This window comes from Halichoerus grypus, chromosome 6, assembly GCF_964656455.1.
Source record: "Halichoerus grypus chromosome 6, mHalGry1.hap1.1, whole genome shotgun sequence".
NCBI lineage: Eukaryota > Metazoa > Chordata > Mammalia > Carnivora > Phocidae > Halichoerus > Halichoerus grypus.
In genome coordinates this window covers 137,975,208-137,992,518 of record NC_135717.1, presented here as the reverse complement: position 1 = coordinate 137,992,518, position 17,311 = coordinate 137,975,208, and the positions used below count along the sequence as shown (strand labels likewise).

Genomic DNA, 17,311 nt, shown 5'->3' with positions numbered 1-17,311 from the left:
CTTTTTTTTTTAATATTCGTCTATTCCTAGCACACATAGTACCTGGAACATATTAGGTACTTTTAAGTTGAGTAAATGAAAATGTCTTTACTGAGCACCTTTTATGTGCCAGTCCCTGCCCTTGTGAAGCTTTAGTCTCATTTTTTAATGAATAGTTGCAAGTTTGGAGGTGATACTCATGTCCTAAAACCTGTACATGAATATGACATGAACCTCACATACAATATTGTTCCTGTGTTTGCTAAAGAGAGAGTCCTACAAGAGAGTGGAAAAAATGGCATATATATTGATCCTATATCCTGGACTAATGCTACTAGCTACCATTTATCAAGTTTAGCTAATATGCTAAAAGTTGTATGTGCAAAACTATATTGAACTATTGAAATAATCCCATAAGACACAGGCACAGTTACTATATCAGTTTTATAAGTGAGAAAACTAAGGATTTAGGGATGTTAAGAAATTTGTTCAAATTCACAAAACTTGTAAATGTCTGAGGCAGTTTTCAATCTCAGGACTGTCAAAGCCCGAAGTCTTACTGCACTCTACTGGAGTGAATTACAGTGCCAGCTATTTTCTTTTTGTTTTATACATGCTATTGTGTTAGAAGTTTGTTTTGCCATTGCTTTAGGATGGCAAAGATTCTTTTTTTTTTTTTTTTTTAAAGATTTTCTTTATTTATTTGAGAGAGAGAGTGAGAGAGAGAGAGAGCACAAGACGGGGGAGCGGGAGCGGGAGAGGGAGAAGCAGACTCCCTGCCGAGCAGGGAGCCCCATGCGGGACCCGATCCCGGGACTCCAGGATCATGACCTGAGCCAAAGGCAGTCGCCCAACCAACTGAGCCACCCAGGCGCCCCGGATGGCAAAGGTTCTGATTGTTCCTGTTTTCTAGCTGAGTCTCCTTCATGCATATTGATTCATACCAATTTAATGTAGGTCATTATCCCTTAAAAAACAGTTAAGTTTTTTTTTTGTTTTTGTTTTTTTTGCAGTGTGGTTTCCTTCCATTGTTTTAGGGTTTTCTTCTCTTTTTTTGAAGGAAGTAGGGAGACTGATGTTCCTCACTAGAGTCCACACACATCAAGGTAGTCTTTTATTTGTCATATATTTAGGTTATGGTAATGAATCAGATTATTCCAGAAATTATTTATGTGTCAGATTTTTTACCTTATTCAAAGTTAAGTATACCAGTTTACTTAAAAATACTTTTAACTTTAGTATGATTACAGTCTCTTAAATAGGATGGTATTTGTTTTATGCTCCTTTGACCTTTATTTCGGCTTTTCATCAAGAAAGAAAGACATGTATATTAATTAGGCTTGTTGTCTGCCTTTCCTCCCCTCTACTTTTGAAAGTGCAGTGCCAAGGGAGCCTGGAGACTAAATGAAAGCTCATCTCATGGATAGATATTCTGTTCTCACTACATGGCATTTGAGATTGTTATCAAAGCTTGATGAGTTACTATAATTCATCTTGTAATTCTTTGGTCATAAAAAGCTATTTTGCATGCTTTTAGCTTTACAAAACCATCTTTCAGTTGTAGTGCTTTATAAGAGAATATAAAATGTTGCTTTGCCAAAACTTAAAGGCAAACTAATTTTTAAATGTTTAAAATTTAAAAACTTTTAAAACTGAAAGTTACCTACTTAATCAGTTACTTGCTTAACCAGTTTTATCAAAATTAATTTAGACCATGCTTGCTTTATCTAGACTTGAATTAAAATGTATATACTTAGTATTGTGTTTCTCTTATCCGTCAGCAAATTCTCTTAACCCTGCCAAGTCCCTTCACTTGAATTCCCTGGTAGCATTAAACATGACATGATGGGATAAAGTAAAGAAAACTTTAAAGTAAAGGGGGATTTTCTTTGCAGAGTTTGCTAGTGTGAAGATGTTGTACCAGATTCCCCAGGGTGACAGTTTTAGACCTCACAGGTACAATCTCAGGTGGCACCTTCATTAAAATGGTTTATAGACAAAAGGAGACCAAGAAGCCAATTTCCTCCATGAATCGAAGCAATTCTTCCTTCCTTGGTAAGATATTTCTAGGATCAATTCTTGAGCATTTATGAGACTACACACACATAACAAATACGTCTTGAATATATGTGTTCTATTTCATGAAAATTGTTTTACCTGAAAGAGTACTTGAATTTATCCGCACTACCTCTAATTTTTTTTTTCTCCTAATTGCTGTGCTTTGGTTTGTAGCCATAGTTTGTTTTCATTACGGATAGTATACGTTAAAGGTTATGTTAATTTTCTTCTGAGTTATTGAATCCTCACTGTTAGATTTTTGAAGTTATTTTTTAAGACACAATTGTTTTCTGTTTGAAATTCCTTGTGTTCAGATAGTTGCTTCTTAGAGAGGTATGAAAGTATCTATTAAATAATGAAAAAAGGATTATAATATTTGGCAAATTAAAAAAAATGAGAATGAAATATTTTTCTAAATCTCTCTTGTGAAATGTTACAATATCTATGCTTTTCAAATGTTCCTGTGCTCCTGTAGGGGAAACTGAAATACTTGAAAACATTTATTGAAAAGTGAGAATGAATAATTCAGCTCTGTTTTAAACATCTTTACAAAGATGAGAGGGTTCTGTTTTATCCTTGCCAGGCCTTATTAGTTGCTTCTTATCAAAGCAGTTAAGATGAACATAAAGAATACTAAAAGATGCTTTTTCCTCTATAAATATTCTGTGTGCGTGTATCTAATTAAAATATATATGTGTGTGTACATACATATATTTACTTAAGATGTGTGTGTGTGTTTACTTAAGATAACATTAAAGGATTGTCAAGTACTACTTGCACTAGTCTCTCAGCTCTTTTCTGTTGGGATTTCCTCCCATTTGTTTCCAAAGTCTGAGAGGTTGAGATTACCTTCTTAGCAAGAGTGGTAAAATAGTTTCACCTATAGAGTTAACTGCTACGATTTTCCTTTCCTTATTTGAGGCATGGAAATGTAAGTTTTCTGTATTGTTATGTTAGTAAATGTATAGCAAGATAGTAACTTAATTTACCAATATTTGCATAATTTCTGAGAGAAGATAAATAGTTTCATAGAAATTTTTGTTTTCATTTTGGTTGTTGTAATTTTGAACATATGTAGGTTTTATTTAAGAATGACACAGTGAAGTTTAGCAAACTCCTATTTTCCAGATAAAGGCAGGGTTTGTGACACAGATGGACAAATTCCCCCTGGGGACTAGAGGATTTTCCAAGGGTCTCTTCCATCAAGCTGGCCTTTATTCTGTTTGGTGTACAGAATTCTGTACTAGAAAGCAAGAACAAACCAAATATTCTCAGTCCCAATTTGTAATTGGGAAATTTAGGGACAGGAAGTAGGGAAACATAAGGAAACATGAAAACATGTAAGTGAACTTTACATGTTACACTTCCAGTAATATAGCAAACTAGACATTCAGAAAAAACCTTCCTAGTAAGAACATCAAAATGATGGATATGGTGGGGGTTTTTTGTTTTATATTTTTGTTTTTGTTTCTGTTTTTTATACCACTTTATTCCAACTTGAGCACTTCAATATAAAACTACACACTGATGAACTGTTTTCCTTACTAATTCTGAATTGCTGTAAGTGTACAAGTTCTGCTAGCAGTTCAACACTTAGATTCAATCATCTCTGACACATGGTAGATTTCATATAATGAAAATACCTAAAATAATTAGTGCAGTGTACTGAACTGATCAAAATAAAATGAACTTTGGGAAACAACATTTTAAGATTATTACTAACACACTGCAATACTTATGTTACAAATTACTGTTACATTGTTTATTATGATTCTAGCCATGTAGGAACAACTAGACCCCCTTCCTTTCAAAGGGAGAGAAAAGGAAAAATTAGCTGTTTTAGTAACTGTACATTTTGTATACTTTTAAGCAACTCTAAAATATTACAGAAAAGTAATAAACATGTATGGAGACTGCAGTGCAGTACCTTATTTATAGTACCACTGAAGATCAAATTTAAAATAAGCAAGTTTGAATGTACATAATTGTTAGTGCCTTGACTATATTATGTCCAAAGAGAACAAAAGCCTACTCCCTGCCCCAAACAACAAAACCTATGTAATGGCCAGCTGTGACTAAATAGAAATCACGGACACCTGATTTATTTCTGTTGAAGAGCTCACATGTTTGAAGGGAACACTATCCATTAAGGTGCACTTATCAGTTTTCATATGTCTAAAATAAGATGAGGATACATTTGACTTTTTCTTACCCCACAAAAAATACTAAGACTAGCTATAATTTCGATGCCATTAATGTTTGGTTTTTTTTCCCCCCTGAAGATGTGGGACTGTTTTCTTGTGGTTAATTTGTTAAAATGTGGAATGTTCATCTTAAGTATGCATACTAAGAGAAATTACCAGTAACCTGAATACTATAGCTAAGCATAAATATCTTTAGAATCTCCTTCTAAAAAAAGAATGTTTTTGAAAAGCTTAAATTAATAAGTTCCAGATCTTTTTCACAGAACTGGCTGGTTAACTGTGGGTTTACATCATCATTTGTCTCTATCCCTGATGGTGAGAAATGATTCCCCCTAACCATCCAAGGAAACAAGCATATACACACAGCTCTCATTCCCCACTTCTACTTCTGAAACATTAGTCAGAGGGTCACATACGTGTTTTTAAAAATTAAGCTCAAAACACTTAAAATAATTCAATATTAGAAATTGACTCTGTCACAAGTCTCTTCTTTTTAGAAGTCATACTGGGCCAGTTGAATGCTCCAGTTCCACTCTCATTAACATTTATGAAGCAGAGAATATTCCAGCAAGTTCAAACTGGAGGTTTAGTTATCACAACACTGACTCCTAGTTGGCTGTGTGGGTTCAGTAGATCTACTCCTCTTCCTCTGGCAGAATTTGCTCCTGGATTCAGTCGTTCATTCTTCGGCAACTTTTTAGCTGTTGCCATGAATATTTCATTTACATTCATCGATGTTTTAGCTGATGTCTCCTTGAGTAATACACTGTTGTCATCTACATAGGACTGTGCTTCCTGGAAATTGATAGCTCTTTTATTGGCAAGATCAGCCTTGTTTCCCGATAAAGCTATTACAGCATTAGGATTGGCTTGCTTCTTAAGTTCTTTAATCCATTTTTTGGCTTTGGCAAAGGACTCGTCATTTGTGATATCATCTACAACTATGGCTGCTTCGGTCCTCTCTAGTACATTGGTGCTAGACTATGGTATTGTTCTTGACCAGCATCTCATATTTCAAACTTTACTGTTGTGTCATCAAGATAACACAGTTTGGGGGGCACCTGGGTGGCTCAGTCTGTTTTTTTTTTTTGTTTGTTTTTTTAAAGATTTTATTGATTTTTTTGACACAGAGAGAGAGACAGCTAGAGAGGGAACACAAGCAGGGGGAGCGGGAGAAGCAGGCACCCGGCTGAGCAGGGAGCCTGATGCGGGGCTCGATCCCAGGACCCTGGGATCATGACCCGAGCCGAAGGCAGACGCCTAACGACTGAGCCACCCAGGCGCCCCGTGGCTCAGTCTGTTAAGCATCTGCCTTCGGCTCGGGTCCTGATCCTAGGGTCCTGAGATCGAGTCATGCATCAGGCTCCCTGCTCAGTGGGGACTCTGCTTCTCCCTCTGACCCTCCCCCATCTCGTGCTCTCTCTCTCTCTGAAATAAATAAATAAATAAATAATAAATTAAATAAATTAAATTATTTTTATTTTTAAAGTGCGGTTGAGGGGTGCCTGAGTGCCTCAGTTATTTGGGCATCTGACTCTTGATTTTGGCTCAGGTTATGATCTCAGGGTCATAACATCAAGGCCCACGTCACTCTGCGCTCAGTGGGTAGTCTGCTTGAGATTCTCTCCCTCTCCCCTTCCCCCGCTCATTCTCGCCCTCTTTCTCAAATAAATATTTTTTAAAAAACTCGTAATAAAAAGTATAGTTGAGGGGCGCCTGGGTGGCTCAGTCGTTGAGCGTCTGCCTTTGGCTCGGGTCATGATCCCAGGGTCCTGGGATCGAGCCCCGCGTCGGGCTCCCTGCTCTGCGGGGAAGCCTGCTTCTCCCTCTCCCACTCCCCCTGCTTGTGTTCCCTCTCTCGCTGTGTCTCTCTCTGTCAAATAAATAAAACCTAAAAAAAAAAAAAAAAAAGTATGGTTGAACTGTTAACAAAGTAAGGGAATTGGTAGGTGGGGCAGAATTATGGAGAGTGGGAATCCAGAGAGGTGATGAGTTCTAGAGGCAGCATTTGTCCTGACTAGCACTTGTTACTTTCTGAAGTTCTACAGCTTGAGTTTAATGAGAAAAAGGGAGAAAAGTCCTGTGGCCCATTCATGATGGAAATTTGGATTGGAGATCTCTCCATGTGAAATTAGGAGTCCTTCTTAGTTAAAAAAGAAAACAAACAAACCTGAAAAATATAGCCAAAGAGGAAGATGCTGGTGTAAATGCCTATCTTGGTTGTGACTCCAGGTAGAATGGGGGAGAGAGGGACTCTTCTTTGAGAGGCAAAAACATATACTCCTGTGTAGGCTTGGGGCCAGAACTCATCCTATCTCTGTGGCAAAAACAAAAACACCCCTCAGTTTAGTTTAAAATGATCTTTTCCCAAGTGCCTGGAAGAATCGACACAGATACTTGTTAGAGGAGAGGTTTAAACACATGCCTCCAAAAATTACTGATTTTTAGTTATGAGCTTATCCATAAACAAAACAGCAAGTTAGCATTATGATGTGGAAAAATCAATAAAGACATGAGGTAACAAGCCACCATCACAGAGAATCTGCATAAACTCCCTACCATCCAGACCAACATCTGCACCAATTAGAATTATAAATGCCAGAATGTGATTTAATGGGTTAAAGGCAATATTGAAAGATAATGCTGGGAACTTTTCAGAAGGATGAAAGACAGGGAACTGGGGTGGCTCATTCAGTTAAGTGTCTGACTCTCGATTTTGGCTCAGGTCATGATCTCAGGGTTGTGAGATCGAGCCCCGCATTGGGCTCCATGCTCAGCACAGAGTCTGCTTGGGAGTCTCTCGCTTCCTCTTCCTCTGCCCCTCCCATTGTGTATGCATGCTCTCTCTCTCTTAATAAATAAATAAAATCTTAAAAAAAAAAAAAGGACGAAAGACAACAACTCTCTGATTAAGGAGGCCTCACAATTCCCAAGCAGGAATTCTAAACAGTAATAGTTTTATTTTTTTTTCAAGATTTTATTTATTTATTTGAGAGAGAGGGAGAGCGCAGAGGGAGAGTGAGAGGGAGAAGCAAACCCCACTGAGCAGAGAGCCTGATGCAGGACTCGATCCCAGGACCCTGAGATCATGACCTGAGCCGAAAGCAGACGCTTAACCAACTGAGCCACCCAGGAGCCCTAAACAGTAATAGTTTTAATGCTGATACTTGACAAGAAGGAGGGCTGAAAAGTAATGAATTAAGTAAGCATTTATTTATTTATTTATTTTTTGAAAAGATTTTATTTATTCATTTGAGAGAGAGAGCACATGAGAAGGGTTAGGGTCAGAGGGAGAAGCAGACCCCCCACCGAGCAGGGAGCCCGATGCGGGACTCGATCCAGGGACTCCAGGATCATGACCTGTGCTGAAGGCAGTCGCTCAACCAGCCCAGCCACCCAGGCGCCCTTAAGTAAGCATTTAACTTAGTGTTAGAAAAGTAATAGGATAAACCGAAAGTAGATAGAAGGAAGGAAATAATAAAGATAAGAGAAAAGATATAGGTGAGAGCAAGAAAGACGAAGTTGGTTGTTTGAAAAGGCCAATAAAAATTATCAAAACTTGAGCAAGACTAAGGGAAATAAACATTAGGAATAAAAAGACAACTAAAAATATAGGCAGATGTTTAAAAGATAATATAAACTGTAGCCAATAAATTTGAAAAATTAGATGAACAAATTTTTAGAATGATTGTACTTCCCAAAATTTAGTCAGTAATAGGAAATTCTAGTGATTTTTGTACTCTAATTAGTAATATAGATTATCTTTACAAAGACATCATAGGCCAAGATAGATTTACAAACAAGTTCTACTGAACATTTAGAGAAAAATATAACTCCAATCTCACCTTAGAACTGTATTTCATTAAGTCTAAAAAAGTACCCCTTCTCCTACTTTAACATCTCTGAAATTGGGTTAGATCTTTTTTTTTGTTTTCTGGGGGCGGAGGGGAAGGTTGGGGGGCAGGAGCAGAGGCAGAGGGAGAGAGAGACTCTTAAACAGACTCCATGCTGGGGCGGGGGGGCTCAGTTTCTTGATTTTGGCTCAGGTCATGATCTTGTGGTTGTGGGATTGAGTCCTGAGTTGGGCTCTGTGCCCAGCTGAGAGTCAGCTTTAGATTCTCTCTCCCTCTCCCACCCACCCACCCACACACACACACACACTCTCTTTCTCTCAAATAAATAAAATCTTTAAAAAAAACTATGATGTCATTTAACACACAGATTAAAGAAGAAAAACTATGTCATCATCCCATCAATAAAATGTATTTGAGGGTGCCTGGGTGGCTCAGTCGTTAAGCGTCTGCCTTCGGCTCAGGTCATGATCCCAGGGTCCTGGGATCGAGGCCCACATCAGGCTCCCTGCTTGGCGGGAAGCCTGCTTCTCCCTCTCCCACTCCCTCTGCTTGTGTTCCTGCTCTCACAGTCTCTCTCTCTGTCAAATAAATAAATAAAATCTTAAAAAAATAAAATAAAATGTATTTGAAAATGTTAGCATCCATTCATGATACAAAATTTTTTAGCAAATTAGAAATAGAAAGGAACTCTTTCTTAACCTTGTAAAGTTAGAATTAGGAACAAAGGTGTATACCATCTACACTTCATTTCAGCATTGTACTTGGAATTTAGCTAGTGAATAAGGTAAAAAGAAATTAAAAAGGAGCAAATTTTATTTGTAGTTAGTATAGTTGTTTATACAGAAGCTCTCCCAAATTCACAGATAAATTATTAAAGTTATTAAGAAATTACTGGATACATATTAACTGTGGTTGTATGTACCAGTAACAAGTGGTTAGAAAAATGCAGTTCAAAAAATACCACTTAAAGTAACAGAAAATAAGGTACATAGCAGTAAGTCTAATAAATCTAACATAGTATCTTTATGTAGAAAAGTATAACACTAAGATGGTGTATTCTCAATAAATGAAGAGACATACCATGTTTCCAGTAGGAAAAATCAATATTATCAGTGTGTCAGTTCTCAAATTGATTTTATCTGTTCAAGGTATTTTGAATCCATATCTCAACAGGGTTTTTTCATGGTACTTGATAAGATTATCCTTAGTCTAGGGAGAACAAAGGGCAAAGAAGAGTCAAGACCCTCCTGAAGAAGCAGAGCCAGGCAAGGGTCAGGGGCTATTTAATACTTACCATAATGCTCCAGTAAGTAAGACAGGAGGTGTTGGTGCTGAAATAGAGACAAATGAAACACCCAACAACAGAGACTTAGAAATAATGTTACTCATTAGAGTTCTACATTACACTGTGGCAAAAGCAAAACTACGGAAAAACAGTAAAAAGGTCAATTCTTTCCAGGAGTTAGCAGGGAGGCAGCAGTGACTAAGCAGAACACAGGTTTTTATGGCAGTGAAGATGCTCTGTATGATACTGTGATGATAGCTACATGTCATTATGCTATTGTCCAAACCCATGGCATGTACAACATTAAAAAGTGAACCCTAAGATAAACTATGGAATTTGAGTGATTATGATATGTCAACATAGGTTCATCAATTAGAAGAAATGTACTGCTCTGGTGAGGAGAATTGATAATAGGGGAGGCCATGCATATATGGAGGCAGCGGGGTATATGGGACATCTCTGTACCTTTCTCTCAATTTTGCTGTGAACCTAAAGCTGCTCTAAAAAATAAAATTTTTTTTTTTTTTAAAGATTTTATTTATAATTTGACAGAGAGACAGCATGAGAGGGAACACAAGCAGGGGGAGTGGGAGAGGGAGAAGCGGGCTTTCTGCGGGGCAGGAAGCCCGCTGCGGGGCTCGATACTAGGACCCTGGGATAATGACCTGAGCCAAAGGCAGACACTTAACGACTGAGCCACCCAGGCGCCCCAAAAATAAAATCTTAAAAAAAAAAAAAAAAGGTAGAATGGCACGAGCCAAGCTACTCATGCTGTTTGACAAAGTCTAAGTATGGGGGACGATCCTGAAAACAGGAGACTCCACAGCTGGCTCCTGCTATTCTCTTTCATTTTGTTTATGGCAGTCTTTATAATTGTGGGAATATTTCTGGGGTTTCATGATAAAGTGACTACTCATTTTAGTTACGCCTATCTAAGCAATCATAATGAAACTAATTCCACGAAGAATTAGTTTCTATAGAACAAAATAACAAGACGGTCACGCTCTGTCTAGCACCTTTCTCTTTGCGTACTGTTTTTTAGTTTTAGCAAAAGCCAATAAGCAGAAATCAATAAAGGTCATGTTAATCATTACAAAGGAAAAATGAAAGAAGGCTATGGCTGTAATCCAGAAAATGATCTAAGATTTGGAAAAACAAAAATATCCTAACATATAAATAAAGTTCCTCCGAGGCTGTCAGGAGGAGATGCTTGCAACCTGATCCTGTACCTGTGTCTCCTCATTCGCCGACGCCGTCCTTTCCTACGGGAGACCCACCCCGGCTGGAGCTGGACTCCGGCAGTAGAACATTTCAGTGTACTGGAAGTGTACTCACCTTATCCAAACATCATAGCATGGGGGAACAGAGAAGAAACTTCATCAGCATACTATCAAGACAAGCCAAAGTCAGAAAAAATTGGGCAGAGTTCACCCAAACAGTTTGTCCTTGGTTTACAAAGAAATGGTACAGTGGTAGGGGACATTTTGGGTGATGACAGCTCTTTTATATTGAGTATCCTGTTTCCTGTATCCCATGCATTCTTACTTTTGCTATCACTTTTTGGTAAAATACAATTCTAGTACAGCCATTCTCAAGCAGGGTTGTATGAGGGAAGTAAGGCCTATAGAAAATAATTTAAGTGAATATTTTCTCAGTTCTCCCAAGGATTATGGTGCATGGGTAGAGCCATTACAGATGTATGGGAGAAAAGGTTAATTCATTTTGGAAAGTGGATATTTCAATGCAGTAGGCCTAATGAATCCCAGGTGAGAAGGACTGCTCTAGTAAATTATTTGAAAATACTCATGGAAAGTAAATTTTAGACCTTACATGTTTAAAAATACCTTTATTTTACCCTAATATGTAGTTGATAGTTTGGCTGGGTATGGAATTTTAAGTTGGAAGTCATTTTCCTTCTAATTTTGAAAGCACTGCTTATATTTTGGTCCTGATTCTGGAATTACTGGTGATGTCAATAGCTTATCTGATTCCTGATCTAGAGGAAGTTGGTGTTATGAATTATCTGCAAAAGGATTCTTTGGTATAAATGGGGCTGGTTCTCAGTTTTTGCCATTGCTGGTTTGTGATTCAGCTTTCTGGGATATGCAAGACAGTGACTACTTGTTAATCTCATGCTTTCCAATGTCAAATATATGTTGTTATTGTATCCTATCCTGGATCCATACTTGTGGAATACGTACCCATACTTTCTATTTTTAAGAAATTACCCCTTTCTTACAATTTTAGTTTTAGGAGAGAACACATTAGGTTAGTGTCTTCCTTCTGCCATTTTAACCTGAAACCTTTCTAAATTTTACATATATTATCCAATTTCATCCTAATAACAATGTGGTAATATAGGTAATATTATTAGCATTTTATAGATGAGGAAACAGAGACCCACGGAAATTAACATAATTGCTAAAATGCATCCAGCTGGGATTTGAACCCAGGCAGTTTAATTTCAAATCCTGCTTAACCATTAACACAACAATGCCTTGAGAGTCAAGCACCACTGTATGAATTATAATTATTTCTCTCTTGTCTATAATTAATGGTCATTTATATTTCATGACATGGAGAAAAGCAAAAGAAACAGAACAACCCAAATCCCTGTTGTAGTTGTAATTATCAACTGTAAACTTATTTTTACCATTATTTGATTTTTGAAATGCTTTTGCCCAATAAAGAACATGTTACATAAAGGAAATTAAATTTATTTGTTAAGTGTACTTTCTAGTAAAGAGAAACAGACTTAGATTATATAGGATGTTATTGTATAGGAGTGGAGAAATAGCCTTGAAATGTATGCACAATAGGAGGAAGGAAACTGAGATCGTATAGTAAAGTACCTATAAAAATGAACCACTGTCAGTTGCAATTTTAATGGTAGTTATAAAGAGATAGCATAGACTATAAATTTGGCTATTGGCACTTTACTGTTAGATTTAATAATGTGAGATCATACCAGTAACTTAGTTTTAACCTAGTAAAGAAAGGTATTCCATTTGTTATTGTGATAATAAAGCTGCATTTTTCTTTAAATAGGAGAGTTTTAAGTGGAAAATCCTTATTGGTAGATGATATATTTTGAAAAGTTTAAATGCGTTGAACAGGAACTACAGCAGCTCCTATTTGTTTCAAGAGAACATGTGTTAGAGCACTCAGCGTTATTGTGGTGTCTTTTCAGTCTTCCTTCTGGATTGGTTTGCATTAACATTGTCTTAATGACTCATATGTCCTTGCTAGAGGTAAAACTTAATATTTATTTTCCACTTTAGCTGTTAGAATCCATAAAAATTGTACTTGAAAGAATATCTTTCCTTATGAATTCTTAAACATGGCTGAGGCACGCAGTGGATTAGATATAGATCTAGAGGCTTCAGGAAAGATAAACAGTGTTATATTTATATCCATTTATGAGGTAAGCAAAAACTGGAAAGAATCGGAAGAGGTGGAAGTGTGGCAGATACTACAAAAACATAACGGATATGAGAAAAGGGTTGCATTTTACTTCATCCTGAATCTCTAAGTATTGATCTTGCTTTGTTTTTACTAAAGCAGCAACTCAGTTCAGGGCATTGCTGGTTTGATAAAAAGGTAAAACATTAGTGGAATTGCCTTTCTTGTTTATCAGTTCATTAAAAAAAAAAAACCCAACAACCCACTAGCAAGGCTTAATGCCTTTTCTGTTTATTGCTGATTTGACAGTCTCTGGTCCTTCTCCTTTGCTGTTAAATGTGTGTGTCCTTTGTTTGTGCTGGTGGGTTTCGCTACATTTGGATGTGAGAGAAAAGCCTCTCATTGCCATACTGATCTAATTAGCCTTCTGGGTGAACATATACGTTAAATAGACCTTCTAAGCCATGAAAGAAGAGAGCTCACAACAACGTAGATTTTCTTCCTGTACTGTGGTTTCGCCTGTTTTATTTCCTCCACGAATTGATGGCCGAAAGCTTGTCCGGAATGCTTCATTTGGAGGATACAATGAACTTTCTCCTTCGTTGCCAGGTTTGTTTGTTTAATCTTGCATTCTTTTCTTAATTTCTTGCAGGCTTTTCATTAAACTAGATATTCCAACATCTTAAAACTGCTTTCATTTAAATGAAACAGATTCTGTAGTGAAAGGTTCAGTTTTAGTGACTGCTGCTATATGGCTTGGCTTTTCCATGTTTTCTCTTAAAATCTCTTAAGCCCAAACTTGAGAACTAGTGATTCAGTGAATTACAAATCTTGCATTGCTGATAGCATGAATTTTTGCTTTAATTATAGAAATAAATATTATAATCCTTTGATAAAACCTTTTCTGGACTTGAGATAAATGTAAAATTCTATAAATAAGCAAATTAATCTGAGGTTTTTGCAAATGAAACCCAGATATTTAATATTGATAGTAACTGTGTTAAAATTGCTGTTTATAAGCTTTAATGGTTCAGGTCCTGACTAAAGTGAAGTTTTCTGTCCAAGTATAATTTTTGAAATAGCCGTCTTGTTGTTAGATGTGTCTTTGTATAATTAGTGTGTGCTAAGAAATTGTTATTTTTAAGGTAACAATTTTAAAATGAAATTAGGCATTTGACAGTTATGATTCAGACATTAAATAATTGGTTAATGAAATAGGTCTTTAATTGTATGAAAAAGATTTATTATAGCAAATATTTGGATATATATTTTAAAATATTTTAAAATCTCTATTTTCCTTTCAAAATTTAAATTGCAACATAATTTTGTCTAGTCTTTTGAGGTTATATTTTTCTTTTAAAATGAAAATATTCTTTCGATACTCATGGCAAAGAAATCACTGAAACTGGTGCTTGCTTTAACCATCTCTAGATTTTTCTGACACGTTTTGTTAAATTTGAATTATGTTTTCTGGTTTCACACTAACATTTATTCTTGGCTTTTTATGAATATTCATGCTGATAGGTGGTATATGCATTATTTTGAGATAGTGAAACACCGTATAGATGGTGCTACCTGGACAGTTAAATAAATCATTATAAATTTACTGATTTCTTTTCTGACAGTGTTTTCACAAAAGAATTGGGAACCATAGTCCTGAACTGTTGCCTAAGTAGCATAAGCTATAAACAGCATTCATAATCTGTATTTCATCTTCTCAGTATAGCATGGTTACTATCTATGCTTCTTATGTTCTCAAAATGGTGTACATTTTAGTATTTGTCTTTGTTCAGAAGTGTCTTTGAAAATACAACATGCTGAAAAATTTGAAAGTTGTTAAATACTCTATTTGCTTTTACAGTGTGACTTAGTTCTATTTCTGTGTGTGTTTCTGTATTTTATTTTTTAAGCTAGCAAGCTTGTAGCAAATGTTTGCTGACTTTCATGCAATGATTCTACTTAATATTAAAGAATAATCGTGACTACTAAACAACAGAAAACTTCACTTTTATTAAAAGTTTGCTATTTACTTAATTAGGTAACTAAAGGCAGAATTGTCAATTTCTCTTGTCAAAGAATATATTGAAGGTCACCCTGGATTGATTTATTTGAATGGAAAAGTAAATGGTTGGCTTTGTTTTCTAATTCTTGAAATAAAGAAAATCATATTCATAGGGATGCTTCCATATCCCCCTTTTTACAACCAACAGTTGTACTGCAACCAGCCACAATCGGAAGCTCTTTATGTTGCATTTTATCAGCTAGGAAATAGAATGGAATTAGGTACTTCAGAAAAGTGGCTTTTATGTTGTTGTTTTTCCAGTTAAAAAATAAAACATATTTCTTCTGGGACCTTTCACTTTACTGAAAAAAATTTTAGATGCATTTGTTTTTACCTGACATTATTAGAGGAGAGGTTCTGCGTTAGTGATATTGAAAGATCATTTTGCCTTACTACTTTGAACATAACCTTCTTTTCATTTTAGTTTCCTTAGGAAAAAATTACTTTTTTGTCTTTCTACCTTAAGAAATATATTGGTTTGGCTTTTTTCTTTATGATGAGCTATAATATAGAAATGGTACCACCTGCCCATGTATTTCCAATAACACCATAGTGCTTTTTTTTTTTTTTTTTTTAAGTTCATGTCTGCTTATCTGTTTCTTTCCGCAATCTCAGGTATAACTTCTAGATATGCTATTGGACCAATCTCTAGAATAGTACCAGAAAATTGGAGTAAATAAACTTTGAGCAAATAAATCACTTATGGGCAAACTGTGTGAGCTTTAGTGCACAGATAGGTTTCTTTTTACTAATTTTGACTCTCAGAGTTTTTTTTTTTAGTACAATTTCTTGATTCTTGGCTATGTTCATTACAGTTAATATTAATGTAGCTATATTTGTAAATACATTTTAGCAAGACTGAAGCAGCATAAAGCTTGCTTTATTATATCTAAACATTATTGAACCAAATTATTACGGAAGTATATGAAAAGGTTATACCTTGTCAATGATGATAGCACTTGTATTCTGTTAACAAATTAGGAGTTAGGGACATGGTGTTAATTTATTTAGGGATAATATTCCATTGGGTTAGTAGGAGGAAGTAAACTCTGTGTATTACTACACTACTTAAAAATATTTTTGTGACCCCAGATTTAGGGAAGACTTTCTTAAGACCAAAAAGCACTAACCATTAAAGAATGAGATGGCTAAATTTGACTACCTTAAAATCGAGTGGTTTATAAAAAAAAAAAAAATGTAGGTAATAAGACAAGAATAGGGAGTTATTTGTAACATATAGCTGGCAAAGGACCAGTATCTGGAATACATCAAGAATTCCTATATAAATCAATAAGAAAAAGATAGACTGTGTGTGTGTGTGTGCGTGTATATATATATATATATATATATATATATATATATATATTTTTTTTTTTTTTTTTTTTTTTTTTTTTTTAATGCACAAAAGATTAGGGCTCCTGGGTGGCTCAGTCAGTTAAGCATCTGACTCCTGGTTTTGGCTCAGGTCATGATCTCATGGATTGTGGGATTGAGCCCCTTGTCAGGCTTCATGCTCCATGGGGAGTCTGCTTAAAGATTCTCTCCCTCTGCTCCTCCCCCTGGGTGTGTGAGTGCGTGCATGTGTGCACTCTCTCAAATAAATAAATCTTTAAAAAAAAATAAATGCACAAAGGATCTGAGGAGGTCCTTCACAAAGAGAAAGTTAAAATGGCTAATTAAAAGTGCTCAACATCATTAATAGTCAAGGACATGCAAACTAGAAGCCCATTATACCATTGATATACACACCCCAGAGATTAGCAAAAATATTAAAAATTTGTCAATATTGATGTTACCATGGATATGGAGAAAGGAGAACTCTTACTCCTTTCTCCAGGAGAAAGGAGAAAAATAAACAATTTGGTATCCTTAAAGTTGAAGAACACATATACTATAACCCAGGAATTCTAGAATTTAAAGAAACTCACAGGTAGGTGTGTATATATATATATATATATATATGTATATGTATATATATATATGTATATGTGTGTGTGTATATATATATATGTATATGTGTATATATATATATATATACCAGGATATACTTCCAAGAATATTTTTGGCACCATTGTTCATAAGAGGAACAAATTAGGAACAACCCAAATGTTTATCTACAATAGATGGATAAATAGTGGTATAGTTATGCAATGGGATTCTAATCTGCAATAAAAATGAATGAAATACCTGCTTGACATGCTGGTAAAGAATGTTTGCAAAAATCAAGATAAGTTGCCTTTGAGAAGATTAGATTGTGATCAAGAATGGTGCTGGGAAGTGGGGAGGATCTTATGGGATTTTGACATTTCTTTGTTTTTTTTGTTTGGTGGTGGTTATGCCAATATTCACTGTATACATTAAATTATACATATTTTATGCATTTTCTGAAGCTGTTCTATATTTTATGTATTTAATAAAATAATTACAAATAACAGTGGAGTCCAGTTTTGTTAATTTTTGCAACAAT

At 35.6% G+C, this 17,311-nt stretch overlaps 1 protein-coding gene and 1 pseudogene across 9 annotated transcripts in view; one reads left to right on the top strand and one right to left on the bottom strand.

Annotated features, from left to right (window-relative positions):
• Positions 1 to 17,311, top strand: part of OSBPL8 (oxysterol binding protein like 8) — a 156,822-nt gene that overhangs the window by 90,626 nt on the left and 48,885 nt on the right. Inside the window, exons 1-2 of one of the 9 annotated variants that reach the window (XM_078076334.1) lie at positions 12,606 to 12,804; positions 13,235 to 13,391. The exons of 7 other annotated variants lie outside the window; for them this stretch is intronic. In XM_078076334.1, the coding sequence (XP_077932460.1) occupies positions 13,247 to 13,391 (145 nt within the window). In that variant the 5' untranslated portion in view covers positions 12,606 to 12,804; positions 13,235 to 13,246. Of the gene's footprint in view, positions 1 to 12,605; positions 13,392 to 17,311 lie in introns of those variants that run through there. One more of the 9 variants, XM_036099831.2, reaches the window with a different exon arrangement.
• Positions 4,797 to 8,104, bottom strand: LOC118540579 (ras-related protein Rab-5A pseudogene; annotated as a pseudogene).